The sequence below is a fragment of the Panthera onca genome, chromosome X (assembly GCF_046562875.1).
Source record: "Panthera onca isolate mPanOnc1 chromosome X, mPanOnc1 haplotype 2, whole genome shotgun sequence".
Taxonomy (NCBI): Eukaryota; Metazoa; Chordata; class Mammalia; order Carnivora; family Felidae; genus Panthera; species Panthera onca.
Window position 1 is genome coordinate 34,891,934 of NC_138357.1, and position 27,304 is coordinate 34,919,237.

At 37.6% G+C, this 27,304-nt stretch overlaps 1 protein-coding gene and 1 non-coding gene across 4 annotated transcripts in view; both read left to right on the top strand.

The window, feature by feature from the left end:
- The window catches only part of LRCH2 (leucine rich repeats and calponin homology domain containing 2), a 99,898-nt gene that overhangs the window by 67,999 nt on the left and 4,595 nt on the right, over positions 1-27,304 (top strand). For 2 of the 3 annotated variants that reach the window (XM_081793518.1, XM_081793520.1), the window contains 8 exons: positions 1,228-1,276; positions 1,355-1,471; positions 8,707-8,751; positions 11,013-11,063; positions 13,516-13,573; positions 14,337-14,449; positions 14,634-14,771; positions 14,918-14,995. In XM_081793518.1, the coding sequence (XP_081649644.1) occupies positions 1,228-1,276; positions 1,355-1,471; positions 8,707-8,751; positions 11,013-11,063; positions 13,516-13,573; positions 14,337-14,449; positions 14,634-14,771; positions 14,918-14,995 (649 nt within the window). The remainder of the gene's footprint in view (positions 1-1,227; positions 1,277-1,354; positions 1,472-8,706; positions 8,752-11,012; positions 11,064-13,515; positions 13,574-14,336; positions 14,450-14,633; positions 14,772-14,917; positions 14,996-27,304) is intronic. The other variant, XM_081793519.1, reaches the window with a different exon arrangement.
- Positions 11,391-11,519, top strand: LOC145714780 (small nucleolar RNA SNORA35). Its single transcript, XR_014136987.1, has one exon. It is a non-coding gene; the product is annotated as a small nucleolar RNA SNORA35 (small nucleolar RNA).

Here is a 27,304-nt window from a genome sequence, read left to right on the forward strand (position 1 = left end):
ATTCAAGTTCCTTACTAGACATTGGTAGTTTTTTTTTTTTTTTTCCATGTAGGTCTTATGCATGTTTAAGTTCAGTTTCTTCCATATTTTTGCTTTTCCTTCCTTTTATGAATTTTTTCCTAATATATTTTATAGCTTGTTATAATTGATATATGAGAAGGCTGTTAACTTTTGTATATTTTCTATAACTGGTAACATTCTCTTAGTAAGAATAGATTTTACCTCCTTTGGATAATTATGTTTTCTATAAATTTTGAAAATTTATTTGTTTCTAATTTTTACATGTTTCTTTTCTAACTGTACTATAGAGAAGTTCTATAACAGTGTTGAATAATAATAGCTCTTGTGGGAATTTTGTTTGTATATTTTTTCCAAAGGAACTTCTTGTTCAGAGTGGCTACCTAACAACAGCATGTGTGGTTTACTGTTCCCCACAAAAATAGATGAAAAGAATTACTGCCATAGCCCCTGTGTGTCAGAATGAAGGGTTAGAGGTTCATAATCAGTAATTCAATAGTCAAAAAAGAATTGCTCCCCTATTCTCTTTGGCATTTAAACAAAAGACATTTGTATAAAGAAATTACTCCGTTTCTGTTTGTTCGTTTGTTTGTTTGTTTGTTTGTTTGTTTTTGGTAATGGTTTAATACAATAAACATTCTGTGTTTTCATTGTTTGTCTAGGTGTCTCATGTTTCTTTTGGCCTCTAAAAAGTCCTTAGAGGAGTTCTGTGCGTAGGATGATATTAAGTAAACTCGTTTTAATGTTTTTTAAAGGAATATAAGTGATTGGGAACTTAAATATGTTTTTGTTTTTTTTTTTTTTTTTTTTTTTAAATTTTTTTTTTTCAACGTTTTTTATTTATTTTTGGGACAGAGAGAGACAGAGCATGAACAGGGGAGGGGCAGAGAGAGAGGGAGACACAGAATCGGAAACAGGCTCCAGGCTCCGAGCCATCAGCCCAGAGCCTGACGCGGGGCTCGAACTCACGGACCGCGAGATCTTGACCTGGCTGAAGTCGGACGCTTAACCGACTACGCCACCCAGGCGCCCCTTAAATATGTTTTTGTCAGCTAAGTTTTATGTTATTAGTTCAAACCATAGACATGGGTAAATTCTTTAGATTTCTGCTACAAAAAGAGAGAGAGAGACAACTTTATAATGCTCATAATAAATACTTAAGGGTAATTCTAAAGATTTTAATATATTAAGGCATCTTTAATTTTGTAGTGTCTCAGCAGATGAAGTTAATTCACCGTTATCACCTCTCACATGGCAGGTAAGAGGAAAATGAATTACTGTTATATCTAATATTTTGTTCTCATTTATTTAGTTAAAAGAAATTGTCTCATTACAGCCTTTAGAAAATCAGAAGGATCAAATAGATGAACAGCAGTGGCCAGAATCTCAACCTATAATCTGGCAGAGTGAAGAAAGGAGGCGGAGCAAACAGATTAGAAAAGAATATTTCAAGGTACTTTATTGAATTGCAAAATTTACTGCGTAATCATTAGTTTTGATTTTATCAGTTTTGTGTTAATAAGGTAGAATAGAACTCTAGTTACATATAGTAAATATGTTATTTTGTCTTGACTTCCCCCATGCAAGAGTATAGATACTATGATCCAGTTAAATAGGTAAAATTTCAATAATTCAGAATAACTAAGGATGAGTAGATCAGTCTGAATTGTGATTTACCAAATACTTGACAAGAAAGATGAATGGTTGCTATCCTGCTAATTGTAGCAATATGTAGTCATGTTTTAGAAGAATTACTTAGAAAAGGTCTTTAATTAGATTTGTTTCAGTATGTAGTTCACACATATTTGCAATTAGCATTTAACTGTTTCTGTCTAAATAAATGCTATGTACATGGCTCTTAAAAATGCCTGAAAGCGTTTGTCCCTCATTTTTTCTTCTTGCTACCTTAGTAGATTTCTTAAGATGATCTTTTATCATAGATAAATTTGGAAAGCTTAGACTATCTGAATTCTCTCAGATTTCTAGTTTAGGAGTGTTTTAATGAAATTTTACTGGGTATACCTTTGTAAGTATTGTAGTATTACTCGTTTGTGGTTAAAGTCCGCTATGTTTGTAGATGCCTGTGGAATTAGCATAATATTCAGTACTAATCAGAATCCATTATTGGAATTTCTGACTCAAATGAACAGTGCAGGGAAGCTTCCTGCCCCATGAATAGTGAATTCTGTTGTCTTTGTGTACCTTTCTGTTTCCTGAAGCCTAATTTTTATCTAATAATAATCATTTTATGTAAATGACATTGCTCTATGCTAATTGGTAGGTAATTTGAAGTTTATATCACTAATGGGTAGGATTATATTTCATGTTTTTCTTTGGTAGAAGTGGTTATCTATACACATTGATCTGTTTCCTTATATGGGAGTATAACGTATATGGAAGTAGTATTATATGACCAAAACAGAAACGTTACATGTCATAGCAAGTTTCATCTTTCAACAAGTAATTACTGAATCTTTTTATTGCGCTTCATGTTACCTGGTCAGTGTGAGAGGTAATGAAGTAATAAAAGACATAGGGAAAAAAGGAAAAACACTCTAAAGTAGAACCCTGATCAGTAATGGTGTAAGTGTGTTTATCCCATGTCTCTACAGATCTGCAGTTATATGTACATTCTGACATTGATTTTAAAGTCTCCTCTTTTAGTTTATAGGATCTCGAACAAAGGCACTCAATACAATTTGTTAGTAGAGAAAACCTGATGAATGAGTGATGATGTGGGGGAAATTTTGGTATTTCTGGCTAAAGAATGAGATTTTGATATTTATTTGATCTACTAGTAAAGTAAAAGCATATAAATTCTGACAATTTATCAGGACTCTTGCACACCATGTACTAAGTGCTTTGCACTGTTCTAAGTACTTTACAAATATCAACTCATTTAATATTCATAACAATCCTGTGAAGTAAGTACATTATCGTTCCTATTTTACAAATGGAGAAATTAAGGCACAGAGAGGCTAAGTAATATGCTCCACGTCACTTAGCTAATAAGTAGCTGAGTCAGGATTTGAACCCAGAGCCTATGCTATGCTGTCTGTTTATCTACTGTGGATCGCCTAATATCAAATTAAACTTGCAAATCAATACAGTTTCATTGTTTTAAAAAATATTTTATGGTAACCCAACTGAACTTTTTAAAAAAAATTTTAATGTTTATTTATTTTTGAGAGAGAGAGACAGAGTACGAGCGGAGGAGGGGCAGAGAGAGAGGGAGACAGAGAATCTGAAGCAGGCTCCAGGCTCTAAGCTGTCAGCACAGAGCCTGACGTGGGGCTCAAACCCACAAACCATGAGATCATGACCTGAGCAGAAAGAAGTCAGACATTTAAAACTTACTGAGCCACCCAGGCGCCCCCAACTGAACTTCTCAATAAAGTCTTAATAGAAGCCTCAGTGAGCTCTTAAAAAAGTTCTTTGAGTTAATAGCATCATTTGTTGATAAGGATTTTATTTTTTATGGCTTAAATTATCTCCTGTAATATTTCTCTTTTATAAGTTGCTAAGAGATCAAATGAGATAATATTTGAAATGTCCATTACATTATTATCTTTCAACAAATGTTAATGTCTTCCACTTTAAAATAAAGTGGGCGCAAAGATAAGTTTTAGTGACTGGGAAATTTTAAGGAGATATGTAGTTCTCCTCAACAGTCAGAAGATGTCAGTGTTAGGACACTGCAAAAAAATGGAATGTCAACAATTTTTTTCCTAAGATGTTAAAAAAATATATAAACCCTGAGATAGTTTCTAAGGCAAAACCGTTATTCAGAATTGCCAGGATTTTCTTGATTCAAACATCATTGATAGCTATGAAGTGTCTTTATTTAAAAAAACAATTTCTTTTAATCACCCATCTCCCAGGAATCAAAAGGGTTATTCATAGGATACAGCACTGAACTTAATCTGGATTTATAGTTCATTCAACATTAAAATGCACTACTCTAGAGATTCACAGCAAAATATCGCCAGGCTCACTCAGTGATGGCCCCTTTAGCTTATCTGTGTTAAGAAACATACAGAGCTTTTGTTGCCACTTTATCCTAAGACATATAAATGGCTAAGCCACAAGGTTTCTTTATGTTCCATGGTAAATTATTAATGGTGTTGTTATTCAGTATATTTATTGAAAGCGTTTGTGTGAATGTTTGTTGTATGTGGATCTCTCCAGTTACTGCTTCCTAGTTGCCAAGACTGAATTTGGGTAGTAAGGTTTTTCAGGTAAGCCCCTGAAAGTAAGTAAAAAATGTTTCAACATATTAGCCAGATTATGTGAACAAGAAGATAAATTGGGTCAGATTATATGAGTAAGTAAATCACTATAGCAGAGTGATACTGACTAACCCTTCTAGGCTCCCAGGCCATTCTTGTGTAGATTACTAGTCTACTAAATCAAATTTAGTGTCCTTATTGCCAAAATAAAGTCACTGCATTTTTCAAAGTAAAGGTATTTCAGGAAATATATTACCTTATTAAAAATCATTTCCAAAAAGGCAAATGTATTTTACACTTTACAGAAACGTGTTAATCTTTTTAATGAGATATACAACAAAATATGAACATCTGATTTTTTGATAAATTACATTAATATAAATTAGTAGCTTTAATTTCTTCTAAGAATGATAACACATGAATTTCTGAATGCATTTGATGATTGATTTCTAAACAAAGAAGTTATAATGCATTACAGTAACTGTAACATATCAGTTTTAAGGATGATTTGATTTATCGAAATGCCATACATATTTGTCTTCAAAGGTATCTTACTACTGTTGCGATAAAACATTACAGTGACCCTTAAAATACGTATCTGATTGCATAAATATAGTATAATGTTTGAATTTAAAGGCTAACTCCAAGGAAAATATTTTTGTATATTTTCTATGATCATGGTTAATTTTATACTGGGATGGGGAAGCCAGTTGGGTTTGTGAAATAACCTGATTTGTTCCGAGTTCGAGTTTGTGCACTAGTTACTGTCTCTCCTGTGAAATTAACTTAAATTTCAAAAGTGAATCGACCTTTTTGTTTCTCTGGTTTGTAAACAGGTCTTTTATTACATTATTTGAATTTAGATATAGTAAGCTTCAGTTATTCAGACTAATTGAGGGCAGCTGCGTTGATTCAGTACAAGTTGGACTTCTAGAATATTTTCAAATCTGTGTATATATTAGGTTTGGGGTTTTAGGACCTTCAAATCTGTGCAGTAATGCAAACTAAGTAGTACCTTTCTGTGTTTTCATTTGTAATGAAAGGTTTTCATTAGAAGTATAGTTGAGTAGTAGGTAATATTATTACTATCTGTGTTCTTGACTTCATCATCCTCTGTTTCTTTCCTTTATCAATTATTCACTTCTCTACATCCTTTCTATCTCTTTACTTTCCATCTTATAAATGTGCTTAGACCTCTACAGTTATCCCTAATTCCCCTTGCAGCTGTTGCCTTATCTTTTTTATTTTAGGGCCAGACTTTCTTGACTCTCTAGTATCAATAACAGAAAGCTTGGACATTTTAAGAATTTTTTTATTTAAACTAATTTTTTAATGTTTACTTATTTATTTTGAGGGGGAGAGAGAGAGATAGAGAGAGAGAGAGAGAGAGAGAGAGAGAGAGAGAGAGAATCCCAAGCAGGCTCTGTGCTGTCAGTGCAGAGCCTGACATGGGGCTCGATCTCATGAACCATGAGATCACGACCTGAGTTGAAATCAAGAGTCAGACACTTAACTGACTGAGCTACCCAGACACCCCAAGTTTGGACTTTTAAAAAATGTCAGGCGCCAGGCTTCCCTACTTCTCTAAGTCTTACTACCTTCCACAATTCACTCTTCTCAAGTAGCCATACTGCTACTCTTTGTTTTCTGCACAGACTGAGCTTTTTTATTCCTCTGTGCTTTCCTTCTTCTGAGAATGCCCACTAGCCCTTTTTATTCCTGGCAAACCTTTGCTAATCATTCAGGATTTAGAGATGGAAGTATAGCATAGGGGTTAATATCCTTGGCTTGTCAAATCAAACCACTTTAGTTCCAGTATTTAACTTGGAGATCAGCTAACTGTGTGACTTTGACAAATTACCTAACCTTGCTAAGCTTAATTTTTTTCTATCCTCAAATGACTCGAATAGTGTCTTCCTTTACAGGATTATTTTCACTAATGAATTACTTAATAATATAAAGTGCTTATTAGAAAAGCACTTGCCACAGAGTATACAGTTAATAAAAATTAGCTTATTATTCACTCAAATGTCATTCTTTTGTTTTAGTTTTTGTTTTTGCAGGAGTCATCTTCTATCGGGTATTCATTCTCAATTAAAATATGAAAGGTTGCAGCAAATTATCAGGGGTGCCTGGCAAAGAAGGTCATGGTCAGGAAGGCAGGAATCCATACTGGGCCTTCTTCAGTGGTACTTGTGTAGCTGCTTATGTTTGAGTGTCCTTGTATGAACGGCAGTAGTTGAAAAGCATGTAAGATGCCAGCGACATAGAAACCCCCCACGATGCGCCCTTTCTTCGCATTGACATACTTGTGGTACTGGTAGTAACCTCTTTGAAACCCTCCCAACAGTGCCTTTAGGGGTGAGATCCTGCATCAGTATTCAGCTTGGCAGCGGCTCCGTTTTGACATCCATGCGTCTCTTCTCCGTTATTGCTATGACTGACACCATCTTCAGGTCCTGGGGTCTGCTGTGCAAATGTCACCCTTTTGTTAAAGTAGAATAGGACCAAGAATACATGCTGCCAGTGAGCATTGAGCCTAGAGATGGCAGATAGGTCTGTTCGCACATGCCGGCAGCCTTCAGGGGCTGTCTCTGGAACATCGGGTTGCAAACATATTGAGACTATGTCTGAGGTCAGCTTGAAAAAGCACCCTGGTAGGTTAGTGGTGGTTGTCATAAATCACTGGAGAGACAGTGGAGGAACTTAGGTCTCGTATTTGTAATCCGTAATAGTGCTCGTTCACCAATCTGTGGTTGAGCTATCAGGTAGGTTATCTCGTTTCCCAAGAGTTAGGGAATTAAAGCTGCGTAAGTAAGGGGTGCCATTAAATAAAACTTGGGAGTGCCAGGCAAAGAAATTTGCAAGTCGGTTTTCCAATAGGAGAGTCCTGAGTTGCAAGTGGTATTTCGAGTGTTTAAAAAAAAATTTTTTTTTAATGTTTATTTGAGAGAGAGAGAGAGAGTGTGAGCAGGGTCGGGGCAGGAAGAGAGGGAGGACACAGAATCCGAAGCGGGCTCCAGGCTCCAAGTTGTCAGCACAGAGCCGGACGCCGGGCTCAAACCCACAAACTGCGAGATCATGACCTGAGCCGAAGTCGGACACCTAACTGACTGAGCCACCCAGGCGCCCCAATATTTCAAGTGTTGTAATCTGCCACTGATTTACGAGATTATTTATGGTGAGGAGGACTTAGAAATAAGAACACTAGCGGTTGTCATACTGCATTTCTTCAATTCTTGATTGTAAAAACAAGCACCTTTTCACATAGCAGCATTTTTTATTTTAAGCATATTACCTTTGCGCCTCAGTATAAGATGCAGATAATAGTATTTACTTGAGGGTGGTTACGATGATTAAATGGGATGATACATGTAAACACACTTCTTTCAGTACTTGGGCTATAGGAAGCAGTAATATTAGCATTAGCTATTATTGCTACTACTGTTACTGTATAGTGAATATAAACACCTAGTGTGGTATTTTTTCTTACCTGAAATCAGTAGGCTTCTTAGCAATAGGTTGCATTTTTGGTGAAATTACAGACAAAGTGTGAGATAATGGGGGCCCAGGATAAATTGGTAGTTGTAAGAATTCAAATGTTTATTTTTGAGAGAGAGAGAGAGAGAGAGAGAGAGAGAGAGAACAAGTGGGGGAGGAGCAGAGAAAGAGGGAGACATGGAATCTGAAGCAGGCTCCAGGCTCTGAGCTGTCAACACAGAGCCCGACGTGGGACTCAAACCCACAAACCGTGAGATCATGACCAGAACCAAAGTCGCACACTTGACTGCGACTTGACTTGACTTGACTGAGCCACCCAGGCACCCTGGTAGTTGCAAGAGTTCAGAAGAAGTAAGTCTGAGAGAGATTATGGAAAGAATTGACAATGATGTCTTGGATATGGTGGGTTAAGAAAAAGGGAGAACTGGGGCGCCTGGGTGGCTCAGTTGGTTAAGCGTCCGACTTCAGCTCAGGTCACGATCTCACGGTCCGTGAGTTCGAGCCCCGCGTCGGGCTCTGGGCTGATGGCTCAGAGCCTGGAGCCAGCTTCCGATTCTGTGTCTCCCTCTCTCTCTGCTCCTCCCCTGTTCATGCTCTGTCTCTCTGTGTCTCAAAAATAAATTAAAAAACATTAAAAAAATTAAAAAAAAAAAGAAAAAGGGAGAACTTAAGACAACCTTCAGATAGCAAACCTGAATGGATGGGAAATGGATCGGCTCAGGAAAGAAACGTTACTAGATATATAGAACAATGCCTTGCACATAGAAAGCACTGTATGTTAGCTGTTAGTAAGCGCCAAGGACTATTTAACTGCTTATATATCTAAACTTGGTATCAGATAATTTAACAAAAGTATCAGAGAATTCAATAAGATATGAATAAACCTCACATAGCATTTACTAGTAGAGAATTCATATGTTCAAAGAAAAGTAAAGTATATGTTTTAAATTTTTTTCAGTATAAATCATCAAGGAAGAGTTCAAGTGGCAATGAAAACGATGAGGTGAGAAAAGAGGGTAAAGCAATTCTTTAAAATGTTTACTTTTCATATGTAGTTGGTTCAATGAAAGTAAAATGTAATACATCTGTCAGTTTGTTAGTGATTTAATGCGTGGGTTTTTTCCAATAATACAAACAGAGCATCATCATGCAGTTATTGATTTAATTATGTAATTTCCATATATCTTTTACCTCGAACAGAATTTCTGATAGTTCAGTTCTTACTTTTTAATGTTTATTTATTTTTGAGAGCGAGACAAGTGTGAGAGCAGGGGAGGGGCAGAGAGAGAGAGAGGGAGACACAGAGTCAGAAGCAGGTTCCAGGCTCTGAGCCGTCAGCACAGAGCCCGACACAGAGCTCGAACCCACGAACCACAAGATCATGACCTGAGCTGAAGTCAGACGCTTAACTGACTGAGCCACCCAGGTGCCCCATCTAATAGTTCGGTTTTAGAATTTTATTAACATTTACCTTTTACATTTTCTCATCTTTTGTCTCCCTAAACCAACCTTGTGGTCAGTTGAGATTCTTTTGGAATTTGTTAATCTTTTTCTGCAAATTCTGTGTACTATTTTAACATTTGAAATTAGATTTCTATGGTTTGTGCCTTATTATAAATTTTTCTACCTCACCATTTTAAGTTATGCAGCAACCTAGCATTTTTGGAATGACACAGTGTCATCACCATAAATACTTCAGCTTTGGGTATTTTTGGTTGAAGGGATTGGTATTAATTTGGTGTTGAGTACTTGGCAGGGCTTCTGAATACTTCAATTTTAAGAAATGGGACCACACAGAAAATGTTTGCTGAACCCTGAGCTAGACGCTCAGCTTGGCTATTGTCCCTGTCCCTTTATATTTTATATCCACTCTGGTCCTGCCTACCTCAATACCTAATCACTTAGCAAGACCTACTTTTTCTTTTTGGTACTGAAATGTTTTGAATACATTCCCCACCTGCACTTCTGCTATTTCTGCCCTGGCCCAGGCCCTTAACAGTTTCTGCCTGTACCACCACAATAGCTCCTTGCTCTCATCCCTTTCTCCAGTCCATTTTCCTCCCTGCGGCCACAGTGACTGCTCCAAAGAACACAGAAATGTGAGCAGGTTCTCTCCTTGCTTAGAAACCTTCAATGCATCCCCGTCACTTAGAAGGTAAATTCTAGGGCCTTCCTGATCAAGCCCCTGTTTACCACACCAGCCTCTGCTCATGATGTGTCCTGCTTTCTCTCGCTTTCGTTGTGCCGTCCAGCAGTATGAACTGCTCACGGGTTTTCTGCCTCATCCTTTCATTTTTGCTCCCGTACCTTCGTCCTTGTCTTCTCGTCTTGGAATGTTGTTCCCTTCCTTCTGTTTCTGGTAAACACCTACTCAGTTTTTTACTTTCCCAGGAAATTTGCCTTTCTCCACCACCCCTACCATTTCCCCAAGTGCCCCTCATCTGCGTCTCATAATATGCCGGGCCATGGTGTCCTCGTACTGAGAAGGTTGTATTGCTTGTACAAATGAATCTATTTTCCCCCTAGACTGAGAGATCCTTGAGTGGATGATATTTTACTAAGTTTTAATATTCCCACTGTGTAGCACAGTGTCTGACATACAGTAGGTAGTCGGTAATCTTCTGTTGAAGGAAATGATGATGTCCTATGGTATGCATATTCAAGGTTAAATGTTAAGATTTTTCAATTTGGTTGCTAGTGGTCATTAAAAAAACATGGACCATTTAATATTAGTTTAGGCAAGTAAATCTTTTGTATTTATTTCTAAGCCTATAGTAGATACACGTAATTTTCCAGGTAAATGTTCTTATTTGAGGTGATGCAATTTTTGCTTGCCTCCACGTACTTCTCTCAGATTGTCGCGTATTGTTGGCATTTTGAATTAATCCTAATATATGGATCTCTTGTAAGAAATATAGAAAGATTTTCCTCATTTGTGTTACTTAAAGGACATAAATTCACAGGAATATTTGATATGACTAGATAGTGCTTCTGATACCTTAAAGTGCTTATGATTTTATTGATCTAGATTCTGGTTCAGTGGGTCTAGGGTTGGCCTGAGATTCTGCATATCTAACAGGCTCCCAGAGGGTGCTGATGCTGTTGGTTCACCGACCACACTTTGAGTGGCAAGGTGGTGGATGGTATTTTCTAGATTCTTCCTTTAGCAGTGGATCAGAAGCAATTTTCAGTTTTTCTTTTATATGTCTAAATCATCATTTGTATTTTAATTTCATCTTTCATCTTTTTATTTTTATATTTTAGCAAGACAGTGATAATGCTTATATGTCACCACAATCTCCAGTATCATCTGAGGTACAAGTTCTGTTTTTATATGTGTTTACATAGGTTTCTTCCTTGTCTCTTCTCTGTAACCTCATCTTTCTTTTTTTTTTTTTTTTTTGAAACAATACAGTTTATTCACTCATATTAAAAAATCCACAGTAGGTTAATTTGTACAAACCTAGTCTGTAAAAAAATTCTGAGGACACCATCTTTTGTACAAATGTTCATAATAATAATTGGAAAATGCCTGCAGAGCACAGAAAAGACTTCCCTTTATAAAATTCTGTGTTTTAGAATTCATCTATATTTTGAAATGAGAAGAGCAACTTTACAATTTTAAATTTGAAAGAAGTACGTCAGCATTGTGCAATGACCTTTGGTTTTTCTCATAACCACTTAGGTCTGAAAGCAATGCAACAGAAACTTCCTTTTTCCACGAGAAACATCCCTGCGGTGGGTTGTTCCTATCGACAGGAGGGTACACATTTCCTGGCATCTTAGACCTAAGGGCGAGCCTGGGGAAGGAGGGGTGGATGAAAGGTGGAGTTTGTGAGATCTTACCCAAATACTCTAGTGACCCAAATACTCTAGTGGTTTGAATGATTGGTTCTTCTAATTTAGTGAGACCTATTGCTTTACAACAAGAGATAAACGAACAATTCTAAACAGTGTCTTTGCTACTTCAGATGACCTTATTTAGTATTATAAAAGTGTGTTGGCATTGGTAAATAAATGATTATGTATTCATTTGGTGAATTCGGAACTTTGTCTAAATGTTTGGGTCATCCATATTCACCATATAACTTTGGTTAATTACAAAGGTAGTGTTTCATTTTATATAGGTGGTGTTAGTTTTTTTAAAAAGCCCGGATCATTTGTCTGTTGTTTTGGGTGAGTTGCATTATAAAACTTTTAAATGGACTTGGATGTTAGTTTTATAAACACATCTCTAAATTATTTGTATGGCAGGTAAAATGGTTTGCGTTCTTTTATAAAGTAATTTAAGTTAGGGTATCGTAAAATTAGTCTTTGTCACATGCTTTTGTTAATCCTTTCTTTTACTTTCAGTTATAAAAATGTAAGCATACAAGTGACTAGTTGCCTGGTTGCTTTATGATTTTATGATACGCTCATGGGGAGAGAGTATTAGTGCCAGTTTTCTCAGATAAATTATATTGCTTTTATAATACATTTTGCTTGCATTTGGATAAATGAAATTTGGGGGAATTCATAATACTTTTAACCAAAATAACGAACAAATTGTGAGGCTTGTGGATGGATAGGGTGATGAATACATGTGGTGGTGGCTCAGTTAACATTCAACGTGAACTGCACGTAACATACTAATCAGCAGAAGATTCAGAGAATCACCAAAATTCTGATAACTTCCATTTCATCTGTAAAACAAAATGGTAAAAACATTTAGTATATTGCTATACTATTTATTTTCATTTTCGTTTTTTAAAAAATGTTAAGGAGGCTCCATGCACAACGTAGGGCTTGAACTCATGACCCCGAGATCAAGAGTTGCATGCTCTTCTGCCTGGGCCAGCCAGGCGCCCCTAGTTATAGTACTCTACTTTTAACAAAGTGCTTGCCTGTACACCTGAACCTAGAGCAGCCCCATGAGCTGAGTATTATCCTCATAATTTTATAGCTGAGGAGACTGGTAACCTTTGCCAAAGATCCCAGTCAGTAAATGGTAGGGAAGCGACTGAGGCCCTTGCAGTTGTTCCAAGTGTTAAGTAAGCTGCTGCTAAAATTGTTTTCTTACAGCTGTACAATTTCCAGAGTGCTTTCTTTTAGTTATCTCAGTTAATCTTCACAACAGTCTTCCATTTTAAATGTGAAGAAATAGTCACAGAGAAATTAAATGTTTTGCTAAGCTTTCTAACTCCAAGCTCAGACGTTAAAAACATACCACAGTTCTTTCCATAGGATACCTCTGTGTGAAATGCACTTGGAAACAATGAACCTTAAAATAGAAGAGATGATAATTTGTCATCTGTTGGTATCACCTGTCATTCCCTTTTACTGTGAACGTGTAGATTTGCCTCAGATTATCTATTCAATGTCAAGTCCGTAGTAGACACTTAGTAAATGTTGCTAATTTCACTTATTTCTTCATTGAAGCTTACTTCATTTTTTTCGGAGGCTTTAATCTGGTTCTTCATTCAGAAAATACCTATTTATTTTATGTAATTCAATAATTTTTAATTTTCCTTAAACTATGAGAGAGAAGTATTTAAAAGCTTATGCAGGCAGATCAATTAGCAAATATTTGTAGGTCTTTTAAAAGTGAAATGTATCGATTTGAATTGAAATGCAGTTTACCTTTCTGTGCTCCACTAATCATGGAAAAAAACCAAATACTTCTAAAATTGAAACGGATACAAATAACTACCTTGGTTATTTGGAAAGAGAAGTGGTTTTATTTATTTATTTTCTTTCTTTCTTTCTTTCTTTTTTTTTTTTTTTTTAGGAGTATGATAGAACTGATGGTTTTTCACATGGTCCTTTTGGCTTGAAGCCTAGATCAGGTAAATATATATTCTGCAAATAAAATTTGTTGGTTATGTATGAAACTAGAGCTTTCCTGCTTAAATGGGATTGATTCCGTAGTTTTAAGTACACATAGATTCTTTCCCCTCTCCTAAAAGTAATTTTCTCTTAACCTTATTTGTCTTTCCAATTCCCATCCCCCATTTCTTTCTTCCTCTTTACCTTCAAGCTCCTGAAACCTCAGCTTTTTGCCTTAGATATACTGCAGTCTTATTTCTACTCTACTGTGACTGCTCTTAGAATGACCACTCTGCCAGCAGACCAAACACTGTTTGAAATTCTAGCACTCCATTATATTGTGGTTTTAAAAAGGGATCTTTTCGCATTTGGCAAGCCCAAAAGAAAATGGATCCATGTTACTTGGCAAGGTATTGAATTATAGTTTTTATTCCTGAATAACTGTATTGACCTTCAAGAATAATTTCCTTTTTCTTTAAAGATAATAACGGCTGATGTATGTTCAATAACAATTTTTAACCTGGATCATAAGTTTCTAATAACATATGTTTAAGTAAGAACATGTATGGGTGGTAGAAATTGTTACACTTGTCTTCCCTGTTGCTTTCAGTTATGCACATAAGTAGATTTCGATGATATTCTACAAAAAGTATTTAGAATGTATTGAGTGATGGTGTTTTTTGTAGTTTTGTACTGATTCTTTTTCATCATGCCTCTTTCCCCACTGCTGGTTGCTTCTTCCTGTTAGCCTTGTGATAAGCTAGGAAATGTCTGTTTTTATAGCTTTTAGCCGCTCATCTCGTCAGGAATATGGGGCAGCAGATCCAGGATTTACAATGAGAAGAAAGATGGAACATCTCCGGGAAGAACGAGAGCAAATACGACAACTTCGCAACGTAAGCGAGATTGACCTTACAGATTTGCTTTGCAGAAATGAGTTTAACTTGGAAAATTAGCAAGCTAGATGCATTTTATTTGCAAAGCTTTTTAAAATTTTGGATTCTATAATGGTTACTGATACAAATATATAGCATTTATATTTAGATAGAATATCTGTGATTTATACCCATTTCTTTATAGAATCTCGAATCCAGGTTAAAAGTCATTTTGCCTGATGACATTGGAGCCGCACTGATGGATGGGGTTGTTCTTTGCCATTTAGCCAATCATATAAGGCCACGCTCTGTAGCTAGTATTCACGTGCCGTCACCAGCAGTGGTAAGTTTCTTCAGTAATTCTCTAAAGGAAGATAGAGCTTCTCAAAACTGTCTTTAAATAATACACGTCAGTAAATGTAATTTTTAGTTTTGATTAATTTTTGTATAAATGTGCCTGAAAAATACCTTTTTCCCCTTACTTCACAGCCTAAACTGAGCATGGCAAAATGTCGAAGAAATGTAGAAAATTTTCTTGATGCATGTAAAAAGTTGGGTGTCTCACAGGTAACTGTTCTTTTTCTAACAAAATGATCATTTAAATATTAACTTATTATGTGCATACCAGGGTTCTTCTTCACAATAGGAACAAATAATGCTTTCTGGACATGAAAATGAATACGTTCTCTTGGTACCTTTTACCGAGTTCCAGCTTTAACTGTAGCAGCTGTCTAATGAATGTTTTAAAGCTGCTTTTAAAGTCATTTATAAAATAGCTACATATATGGAAAAATGCAGTAATCATACATATCATTGAGAAAACATAACTTAGTGGCTATATTAAAAGTTGATTGTGATGCAGTTGCTGCTTTCATTTCTCCTGCTGAAACACATTTGGACTGCTTTGTAAATCCATGGGTAGACTCTCATGAGAAGATTTGCATTCAGGGTGAACAGCGTTTTAAACTTCAGAATGTCGAATTCTACATATTGGTAACATATCATGACAATTTCTCATGGGACAAACTTTGTCTGAAATTTGTAGAATTTGGCTTATGTTTCAGGTGATAATTGCAGTACTATAAAATTAGCAGTTAAAGTAGTATTGTAAATGTATAATGAAAACAAATAATTAAAATATTACTTTTTTAGAAAACATCATAGGCCCAACATCAAGATGGTCAGGTGTTGAAAGGACATGGTATTGTTAGCAGATCACAGTATAGTTGTGATACTTTTCCCTTTTATTTTATTTATTTAGTTTTTTAAATATAATTTGTTGTCAAATTTGCTGACATCCTTTTATTTTTAAAAATTCATTTTTATCGAGATGTAATTGATCCATAACATTAAGTTTGGTGTGCAGTGTGTTGATTTGATACATTTATATATTGAGTTGTGCTCATTTAGCTCTTTTTACCAGTGTCCTAATAATCTGGTCTACAGATTCCACTTTAATCTCTTTCCTCAAGTGAATAAATATAATTTATATAGAGAGAATCAGTTGAATTACCCTGTAATTTCGAAACTACATGCTGCTGTTCTCTAATTACATCTTTATGCTTGACATGATGTCTTAAAATTTTAATTCTTAAACATTTTTATGTTAGTTCTTCTTTGTACTCTTAATCTCTTATTGAGAAAACAGAAAAATTAGGAAGTTTTGTTTTCTTTTTTTTTTTTTAATTTTTTTTTTTTTAACACTTATTTATTTTTGAGACAGAGAGAGACAGAGCATGAACGGGGGAGGGTCAGAGAGAGGGAGACACAGAATCTGAAACAGGCTCCAGGCTCTGAGCTGTCAGCACAGAGCCCGACGCGGGGCTCGAACCCATGGACTGTGAGATCATGACCTGAGCCGAAGTCGGCCGCTTAACCGACTGAGCCACCCAGGCGCCCCAGGAAGTTTTGTTTTCTAGTTAGGATTACATTATATATATTTTTCTGTTTTATCATTTTTAAGAGTTTTTGGGGGGAGCATTCTCAATAAACATTTATCGAATGAATGCACATTTTACAGATGAGTAAACTGAGGCACAGGGAGGTTAGAGAACTTCTCCAAGGTCTCATCTTTAGTGCACAGTGGGGCCAAGCTATGAACCCAGGTGATCTAACTTTAGAACATATCCTCAAGCTTGGATACTCTCTATTTGTGTGCTTTTATATGAAAGAAAAGACATTGCAACATATTCCAGATACCTTCTTGGTATAGTAGGCAAGAAGCATCAATTAGGAAGGTCTTAACGGAAACTATTCTACTTAGCATAGTCTGATACTCTCTTTCTAGCTTGTTTTAGGAAAGGGTTAGTAACCCACCCATGCTACCACAAGAGGGACTTATGGAAGGACCAGTTATCAACTCCCATTTTCAAAACTTCCCAGCTACTGGTATTGGGGAAAGAGTTTTATCATTAGCTTCTTGTTTTTCCTTGACTTAGAAATTGTAATATAGAGTCCGTTTCTTCATTTAGTGTCTTTTATTTCATTTTAATGTACTTTTGTATTTTTGTATTTTTTTTTAGAGAGAGGGTGCAAGTGAGCTAGGGGCAGAGAGAGGGAGAGAGAATCCCATGAGGGGCAGAGAGAGAGAGGGAGAGAGAGAGAGAGAAGTGAGGCTCACCCAAAGTTGGGCTCAAGCTCATCCGATGTGAGACTCTAATTCACGAACCATGAGATCATGACCTGAGCCGAAGTCAGATGCCTAATTGACTAAGCCACCCAGGAGCCCCAAGAGATTTTTGTGTTGTAATAGCTTTTTTGAGGTATAATTGACATACAATAAAGTGCATATAGATAAGCTATACAGTTAAGTAAGTTTTGACATGCATACACCATGAAATCATCACCACAGTCAAGATAATGAGCATGTTCATGACCCCTAAAACTTTCCGTGTGTCCCTTGGCAATCCTTTTTTCCGTGGGTAACCACTAATCTGCTATCTGTTGTTATAGTTTAGTTTGCATTTTCTGGGGTGCCTGGGTGGCTCAGTCGGTTGAGCGTCCGACTTCAGCTCAGGTCATGATCTCACGGTTCGTGGGTTCGAGCCCCGCGTCAGGCTCTGTGCTGGCAGCTCAGAACCTGGAGCCTGCTTTGGAGTCTGTGTCTCCTTCTCTCTCTGCCCCTCCCCTGCTCATGCTTTGTCTCACTCTGTTTCTCAAAAATAAATAAATGTAAAAAAAATAAAAATAACAAAAATAGTTTGCATTTTCTATCTAGAGTTGTATATAAATGGAATGATAGAATATGTATGATTTTTTTCTGGCTTTTTTCACTCAGTGTAATTGTTTTAAGACTCATCAGTGATGTTGCATATATAAATAGATCATTCCTTTTTATTGCTGAGTAGTATTTCATTGTGAACCACAATTTGTTGGTCTATTGACTTGTTGATGGTCATTTGGATTGTTTCCAGTTTTAGCGACCACTGAGACAAATAAGACTGCTATGAACATTTATACACAAGTCTTTGGATATATACATACATTCTTTAATTTGGGGTAGATACCCAGGAGTAACATGAATGAAACATATGGTAGGTGTGTACTTAACCTTACAGGAAAGTAAAAAACTGTTTCCCAAAGTAGTTGTACCATTTTACATTCCTGTCAACAGTATATGAGAGTTCTAGTTCCTCCATATCCTCAACAGCATTTAATATAGTGGTTTTTTTTCTTTATTTTTTGCCATTCTGATAGGTATGTACCAGTTTGTCAATGTGGTTTTAATCTGCACTTCCCTGAAGGCTAATGATGTTGATCATCTTTTCAAGGGCTTATTTGCCATTGGTATGGCTTCTTTTATGGCGTATTCTATTCTAATCTTCTATTATTTTAGTCTCTTTTTTCAAAGTTTATTTATTTATTTAGAGAGAACGCATGCATGTGTGCACAGGAGAGGGGCAGAGAGACAGAGAGGGAGAGAGAGAATCCCAAGCAAGCTCTGCACTATCAGTGACAGAGCCTGACGCGGGACTTCATCCCAGGAACCGTGAGATCAAGACTTGGGCCGAGATCGAGTCAGATGCTTACTCAACTGAGCCACCCAGGCACTCCTCTTTTGTGTGTTTTTTAATTGAGCTGTTTTCTTGTCACTGAGTTTGAGATTTCTCTATAAATTATGAACTAAGTTCTTTACCAGATATGTGATAAACAAGTATTGTATCACAAGTCTTCGGCTTATCTTTTCATTCTCATTAGAGTATCCTTTTTTAAGTTTATTTATTTTCATAGAGAGCACGAAGGGAAAGGGCAGAGAGGGAGGGACAGAGAGAGAAGCTCGAGCAGACGCCGCGCTGTCAGCATAGAGGTCAATATAGGGCTTGAACTCAAGAACCATGAGCTCATGACCTGAACCAAAGTCGAGTCAGACGCTTAGCCAAATGAGCCACCCAGATGCCCCTCATTATAGTATCTTCCAAACAGCACAAGCTTTATATTTTTTGAAGTAAAATTTATCATGTTTAAAAATTGTGCTTTTGGATTTGTATGAAACCACAAAAGACCCCGAATGGCCAAAGAAATCCTGAAAAAGAAAAGCAAAGCTGGAGGGGGTCACAAATCCAGACTTCAAGCTGTATTACAAACCTGTAGGGACCAAGGCAGTATGGTACTGGCACAAAAACAGACACATAGATCAGTGGAACAGAATAAAAAACCCAGAGATGAATCCACAACTATATGGTCAACTCCTCTTTGACAAAGCAGGAAAGAATATCCATGGTATGTCTTTCGATTTCCTTGTGGTGTCTTCAGTTTCCTTCATCAATGTTTTATAGTTTTTGGAATACAGATCTTTTACCTCTTTGATTTGTTTATTCCTGAGTGTCTCGTGGTTTTCGGTAGAATCGTAAATGGGATTGATTCCTTGATTTCTCTTTCTGCTGCTTCATTATTTGTGTATAGAAATGCAACAGATTTCTGTATGTTGATTTTGTATCCTGCGACTTCACTGAATTTGTGTGCCAACTCTAGCAGTCTTTTGGTAGAGTCTTTTGCGTTTTCTGCATAGATATCATGTAATGTGCAAATAGTGAAAGTTTGACTTCTTCTTTGCCAATTCGGATGCCTTTTATTTCTTTTTGTTGTCTGATTGCTGAGGCTAGGACTTCCAGTACTATGTTAAATAACAGCTGTGAGAGTGGACAGCCTTGTCTTATTCCTGACTGTAGAGTCCGTTTTTCCCCAGCGAGGATGATACTAGCCATGGGTTTTTCATATATGACCTTTATGATGTTGAGGTACGTTCCCTGGATCCCTACTTTCTTGAGGGTTTTATCATGAATGGATGCTGTAGTTTGTCACATGCTTTTTTCTGCGTCTGTTGAGAGGATCATGTTGGTTCTTATCCTTTCCTTTATGAATGTGGTGTTTCACATTGATTGATTTGTGAATATTGACCAACGCTGGCAACCCAGGAAGAAATCCTACTTGATTGTGGAGAGTGGTTATTTTAATGTGCTGTTGGATTCGCTTTGCTAGTATTTTGTTGAGAATTTTTGCATCCATGTTCATCAGGGATATTGGGTTGTAGTTCTGTTTCTAATGGGTTTGTCTGGTTTTAGAATCAAGGTAATGCTGTCCTCGTAGAATGAACGTGGCGGTTTTCCTTCCATTTCTATTTTTTGGAACAGTTTGAGAAGAATAGCTATTAACTCTTCTTTAAATGTTTGTTACATTTCTCCTCTGAAGCCATCCGATCCTGGACTTTGTTTGTTGGGAGAGTTTTGATTACTGATTCAATTTCTTTGCTGGTTATTATTAGTCTGTTCAAGTTTTCTATTTCCTCATGTTTCAGTTTTGGTAGTTGATATATTTCTAGGAATTTATTCCAGATTGTATTCCAGAATGTCCAATTTGTTTACATATATTTTTTTGTAATTTTCTCTTATAATTCTTTGTATTTCTGTGGTGTTGGTTGTGATTTCTCCCCACTCATTCATGATTTTATTTATTTGGGTCCTTTCTCTTTTCTTTTTGATAAGTCCAGGTAGGGGTTTATCAGTTTTATTAATTTTTTCAAGGAATCAGCTTCTGGTGTCTTTGATCTGTTCTACTGTGGTTTTTTGTTGTTCTTGTCCTTCCTTCTATATCATTTATTTCTGCTCTGATATTTATTATTTCCTATCTACTTGCTTTAGGCTTCGTATGTTGTTCTTTTTCTAGCTCCTTTATGTGTAAGGTTAGGCTGTGTATTTGAGATTTTTCTTGCTTCTTGAGGTAGCCCTGTATTGCTGTATACTTCCCTCTTATGATCACTTTTGCTGCATCCCAAATCTTTTGGACCATCTTGTTCATTTTCATTTGTTTCCATGTGTGTTTTTTATTTCTTCTTTAATTTCCTGCTTGACTTATTCATTCTTTAGAATGATATTCTTTATCCTCCCATGTATTTGTGGTATTTTCAAAATTTTTCTTGTGGTTCACTTTCAGTTTCATAGCGTTGGGATCTGAAAATATGCATGGTATGATCTCAATCTTTTTGTACTTGCTGAGCCCTGATTTGTGAACTAATACATGATCTATCCTGGAGAATGTCCCATGTGCGCTTGAGAAGAATGTATATTCTGTTGCTTTTGGATAAAATGTTCTGAATGTATCTGTTAAGTCCATCTGGTCCAGTGTGTCATTCAAAGGCATTGTTCCTTGTTGATTTTCTGTTCAGATGATCTGTCCATTGATATGAGTGGGGTTTTAAAGTCTACCATTATTGTATTATTGTCAAAGAGTTCCTTTATGTTTGTTATTAATTGTTTTATATGTTTGGGGTTTCAAGTTGGGGACATAAATATTTACTTGTTAGATCTTGTTGGATAGACGCCTTTATTATGATATAGTGCCCTTCTTCATCTCTTGTTACAATCTTTAGTTTAAAATCTAGTTTGTCTGATATAAGTATTGCTACTCTGGCTTTTTTGTTTTGATGTCCATTTGCATGGTAAATGTTTTTCCCTCTGCTTACTTTCAGTATGCAGCTGTCTATAGGTCCAAAATGGGTCTCTTCTAGGCAGCATAAAGATGGGTCTTTTTTTTTAATGTTTTATTTATTTTTGAGAGATAGAGACAGAGCACGAGTGGGGGAGGGGTAGAAAGAGAGGGAGACACAGAATCCGAAGCAAGCTCCAGGCTCTGAGCTGTCATCATGGAGCCCAACACAGGGTTTGAACCCACGAACTGTAAGATCATGACCTGAGCCAAAGTTGGACACTTAACTGACTGAGCCACCCAGGTGCCCCTCGATGGCTCTTGTTTTTTATGCATCCTGACACCCTGTGTCTTTTGAGTGGAGCATTTCGTCCATTTACATTCAGAGTAATGATAGATACGAATTTAGTGCCATCTTATTACTTGTTTTGTCATTGTTTCTGGAGATTTTCTCTGTTCCTTTCTAATCTTTGTTGCTTTTGGTCTTTCTTTCCCACTCAAAGAGTCCCCTTTAATATTTCTTGCAGGGCTACTTTAGTGGTCACAAACTCTTAATTTTTGTTTGTCTAGGAAACTCTTTTTCCTTCTTTTCTGATTGATTGCCTTGCTCGATAGAGTATTCTTGGCTGAAGATTTTTCCCATTCAGCACATTGAGTGTATCATTCCACTCCCTTCTAGCCTGCCAAGTTTCTGTAGAGAGATCTGCTGCTAACCTTATTTGTCATCTCTTGTAAGTTAGGGACTTCTTTTGTCTTCTGCTTTTAGGATTTTTTTCCTTACCTCTGTATTTTGCAAATTAATGATATATTTTGGTGTTGGCCTGTTTCTGTTGATGTTGATGGGAGTTTTCTGTGCCTCCTGGATTTGGAAGTCTATTTCCTTCCCTAGATTAGGGACGCTGTAATTTCCTCAAATAAATTTTCTGTCCCCTTTTCTCTCTCTTCTTCTGGGTGTCCTATGATATGAATGTTAACTACACTTCGTTAAGCCACCGAGTTCCCTAAGTCTACATTCATGGTCCAAGATTTTTCTTTCCTTCTTTTGATCAGATTCATTATTTCCATAATTTTGTCTTATATGTTGTTCATTCCTCTGCTTCTTCCATCCTTGTGGTCATTACTACCAGTTGGTTTCGAATCTTGGTTATTTCACTTTTCATTTTGGCCTTATCAGTTTTAAGCTCTTTTATCGCTGTGGTAAGTGTCTCCCTGATGTCTTCTATGCTTTTCCCAAGCCCAGCTAGTATCCTTATGATTGTTGTTTTAAATTCTGGATCAGGCGTATTACTTACATCTGTTTTGATTAGATCCCTGGCCATGACTTTTTCTTATTCTTTCTTTTGGGATGAATTCCTTTGTCTTGGCATTTTATCTAGGTTTCTGTCTTCTTCTGTGTGTTAGGAAAGCCTGTTATGTTCCCTGCTTCTGAGATTAATGGCTCTACGAATAAGAAATCATAGAACATCCAGGGCCTGACGCTTCAGGAAGTGTCTCTGGCGTATGCTGCATGTGCTCTGCTGCCGCGTTATGACTGCTGTATCCCATCCGTTAGTCCTCTGTAGAGTTGCTCCTTGCCTGCAGTGGGGGAGTGTTTGGACCTTGGCCAGAGCGTGGCGAGTTCTATCTACATGTGCTTCGGTCTGCTTGTTAACAGACCTGATGCTTTTTCCACTAGAGCTGAAGCCTTGCAGATCTTTATGGTCAGTAGATGTGGTTTGTGCAGGGTTTTGTGCTGGTTTTCTGGGGGAGGAGCCTGCTGCATCAGTTCTCAGGGATGTTTGCCTGGAAAAGCAGTACCAGCACAACGAAGGGTGGCGGGGCTTAGTGAAAGTAATTTCAGCAGCGGGTGTTGGCACTGTGCTGTAGTCTATGGTGAGGGATGGGAGAGGAAAATGGCACCAACCAGCTCCTTTGTCCCCAGAGAGGGGTTTATGCTCACTGCTGTCAGGGAAGCCCTCCCAGAGGAGCTAATAATTTCCCCTCATGTGTCCTAGGTGTTTTTCAGATTGCTGTTTTCACAGTATGTCTGGATTGTTTGCCTGCCTGGAGCAGTGCAGTGCACTTTGGACTCTATCCCAGCCAGGCCCACTGAGTTTAAGACTCTGAACTTTAGGGACCCAGGTATGGGTGGGGGGACCTGTGCCGGTCTTCCTGGGGAGGGTCTTGCTGCACTGGGATTGATGCAGGTTTGACCCAGAAGGGCAGGGGCCAAGTGCGCTAAAGAACCATTGCCTAGGTTGGCTGCCCTCAGTGGGTGTCTCTGTGTCTATGCTCAGGGGGCAGGGGTGGGAAATGGCTTTCACTGGCTCCTTTGTCCCTGGAGAGGAAACTCCACCTCTCTCAGATGTGCTCCAAGAATGGAGAACTGTCTCTGCCAGTGCATCTCAGGCAATCCACGTGTCACATGTCTGCCCCCGGGTTACCTGCCTATCTCCTCTTACAGGAGCACTGCAGCGCTCTCAGGGCTCTAGACCAGCTGTGCCACAGACCTCTAATACTTCAGTCTTTGAGCCCCACTGGGTGCGAAAACTCATGAAAATCAGCCTCTCTCCTTTTCCCAGTCAGTAACTTTGGAGAAGTGTTTTCCTTATGCTACCCCCTGTTGTGCTTCTCTCTCTCTCTCTCTCTCTTTTCTCCACAACCAGGGCTCCCTCCCCTCTGCAGCCCTTTTCTTCCCCAGACCATAGCTCCGTGCCTCCTACCTTCCATGATGTGGCCCCTTCTCTCCCTTTAGTTGTGCAGTTTGTTCTGTCAGTCCTCAGATGGATTTTTTAGGTATTTGGAGTGATTTGATGGTTATCTAGGTATGTTCCAGTGATGAGGGAAGCCTAGGGTCCTCCTAGTACTCTACTATCTTAGCTCCTCCCCTAGAATGTTTTATCATCCCAGAAAGAAACCTCTTACCCATTAGTAGTCTCCCTGTCCATACTCCCCACCCCCAGCACCCCATTCTGTTTCTATGGATTTGCCTATTCTGGACATTACGTATAAATGAAGTCCTACAATATGGGAGCTTTTGTGTCTGCTTTTTTCATTTTGTATAATGTTTCCAAGGTTTATCCGTGTTGTTGTGTAAAGTGGTACTTTATTTATTTTTATGGCTGAATATTTTATTGTATGTCTAGGTTACTGGGTCACTAGGTTCTTGGCCTGGATGCAGCAATGAATTAGGGACCTGAGACCAGAATAGGGAGATAGAGTTTATCAAGTAGATAAGTATAGTACACTTTTAAGAGTGAAAGCAGGCCCCTGCCGGCGTAAGAATGGCAATGGACCTGAGAAGTTCTAGCTACAGCCTTATAAGCCTGCTTTGTTTACATATAAATTTGGCTTTGATTGGCATTTTTGATTGTCGGCTGCTGATTGTGTAACATTTTGGCTTCTGTGCATTGTGCCTACTTATGATGCATTCTGTTATAATTGTATTTATTTATGTACTGCATATTCAAGAGTTTTAATGGGCTTTGCTGTGACTTTAAGGTAACCTAAGGTGACAGGGGATAGCACAAGGCAACCTTTTGTGTGCTTGCCCTGTTCTTAGAAGTCCCTTTGTGCCTTTTGAGCCAACTCTGTGGCTAAGCCTTTCCTGCTCTGTTAGCCCTTAGAGGTGGCTCTGAAGGTGTGGCTGTTAACCTTTGGGGGTGCCTCCGAGGGTGTGGCCAGCACCAGTTTATCCCTCCTGGCTGATACCTCCTAACTAACTGACTAACATTTATACCACATTTTGTTTACAGTTCATAAGTTGATGGACGTTTGGGCTGTTTCCACTCATTGTTTATTATGAATAATGCTGCTATGAACACTCATGAACAAATTTTTTTTTGAACACTTGTTTCAGCTTTCTTCATTCTATACCTAGGCCCCAAGGACACAGTTGAGGGTGGGAAAGAGGAGGGAGCAGGCAGAGATTCTCAGAGGAGCCGGGGAACGTCACATCATTTACTGTGCTTGGGAGAGGTTCACAGCTGCTGCTTTCGGTTTCTTGTGGCTGATGCCTGTGTCGCCTCCCCTGCAGCATCCCTGTGCCTGGTCAGTTAGGGACCCAGTCCTGCCATTGCCTCGGGAGGGATTGGGCTCTGGGCTCGATGGGGGAGCCTGGGATGCAAAGGCTGGAGGATCCCATTGCCTCACCCCGCACCCAGAGTTCCTCCAGAGCTGAAATGTGGATCTGACCCATTTGCCACCCCTGACTGTTTCTGGACATCCAACACAATCCCCAGCATCCACAGCTGTGCAGCTGGATTGGGGGCCCTCACCCTCTAGGGGAAGTTGACAGTAAGCTAGCATAGCTCACTGGATGTGAGGCACCCACAGCCATTGTGGTTTTAATTAGCATTTCCCTAGTGGCTAATTATGTGGGACACATTTTCATGTGGTTATTGACTATTTGTAGACATTCTTTGGAGAAGTGTCTTTTCAAATCCTGTGCCCCTTTATTAATTGGATTATTCACCTTTTTATTAATGAGTTGTGGGTGTTTTTTTTCTATATTCCAGATAAAAGTACTCTATGAGATATATGCTTTGCAAATGTTAGCTGTTGTTTTTCTTTATAGATGAACTGTATCAGGTTGAGCAAATTCCTTTCTATTCCTAGATTGTTGAGAGTTCTTATCAGGAACGGATGTTGAATTCTGTCAAATGCTTTTTCTACAACCACTGAGATGATAACATCCTTTTTCTTTCACAGTATTGTGACTTAATGGTGGTTGATTTTCAGATATTAACTCAAACCTAGATTTCTGGGATAAACCCTCTTGGTCATCTTAGATTTTGTTGTTGTTTTGATATTGTTGAACTCAGTTTGCTAAAATTTTGTTTAGACTTTTTACATCTATGTTCATGGGGATATTGGTCTTTAGTTTTCTTTTCTTTTAATATCTTTTGCCTGGCTTTAGTGTCATGGTAATATTGACCTTAAGAAATAGGTTAGGAAGTATTCCCTGCTCCTCACTTTTTGTGAAAATTTTGTGTAGAATTGATCCTATTTCCTTTTAAAACATTTGGTCAGATTCTTTAATGAAACCAGCTGGGCCAAAAGTTTTCTTTGTGGAAAGGATTTTAACTACAATTCTAATTTCTTTAATAGATACAAGGCTATTCTGGTTTTCTGTTTCTTCTTGCATGAGCTTTTGGTATACTGTGTGTCAAGGAATTTGTCTATTTCATGTAGTTTGTCAAACTTATTATTATAAAGTTGTTTATAATGTCCCCTTATTATCAGTTTAGTATTTGTAATATCTCTTCTGATGTTACTTCTCTTATTCCTGATGTAGGTAATCTGTGTGTTTTCTTTTTTCTGATTAACCTAGGTAGAAGCTTATGAATTTTTAAAAATTTTCTCAGTGAACTAACATTTGGTTTCACTGATTTTTTTTTTTTTTGTCTATTATTTTCTGGTTTTTATTTTATTACTTTCCTCTCTCAACTTCATATGTTCTTTCTTTCTTCTTGCCATCGGCTTAATTTGTTTGTTCTTTTTCTAGTTCTAAGGTGGAAGCTGAGGTCATTGATGTGAAACCTTTTTTTCTTTTCTAACATTTCAGTGATTATTTGAATAAATAAACAAAACATTGGGAATGCAGCAAATGCTATTGTGAAAATGGAGATAAGAAGATAGTTTTTGAGAATGCTTCTGATAAATGGGATTATTACCAGTAGTGTTTGGTGAATGGTTTATGGGAATAAGGAAGAAAGAAAAGACTATTAGGATTCCGAGGTTTATATTGAGAGAAATTGAATAGTGTATTACTGACGTAGGTACAGAATATAAAAGGACAGTTTAACTTAGTGATGATGTAATTCGGTTGTGGACAGATTGATTTTGATCTGCCTGTTAGACATCCATTTGGCTGTCTCATGTTCATATTTGTATCTGGAGCTCAATAGAGAGGTCATGGCAGGAAATAAAGATTTGAAAGTCATCAGGGTGGAGGATATAGTTATTACTGTTTGG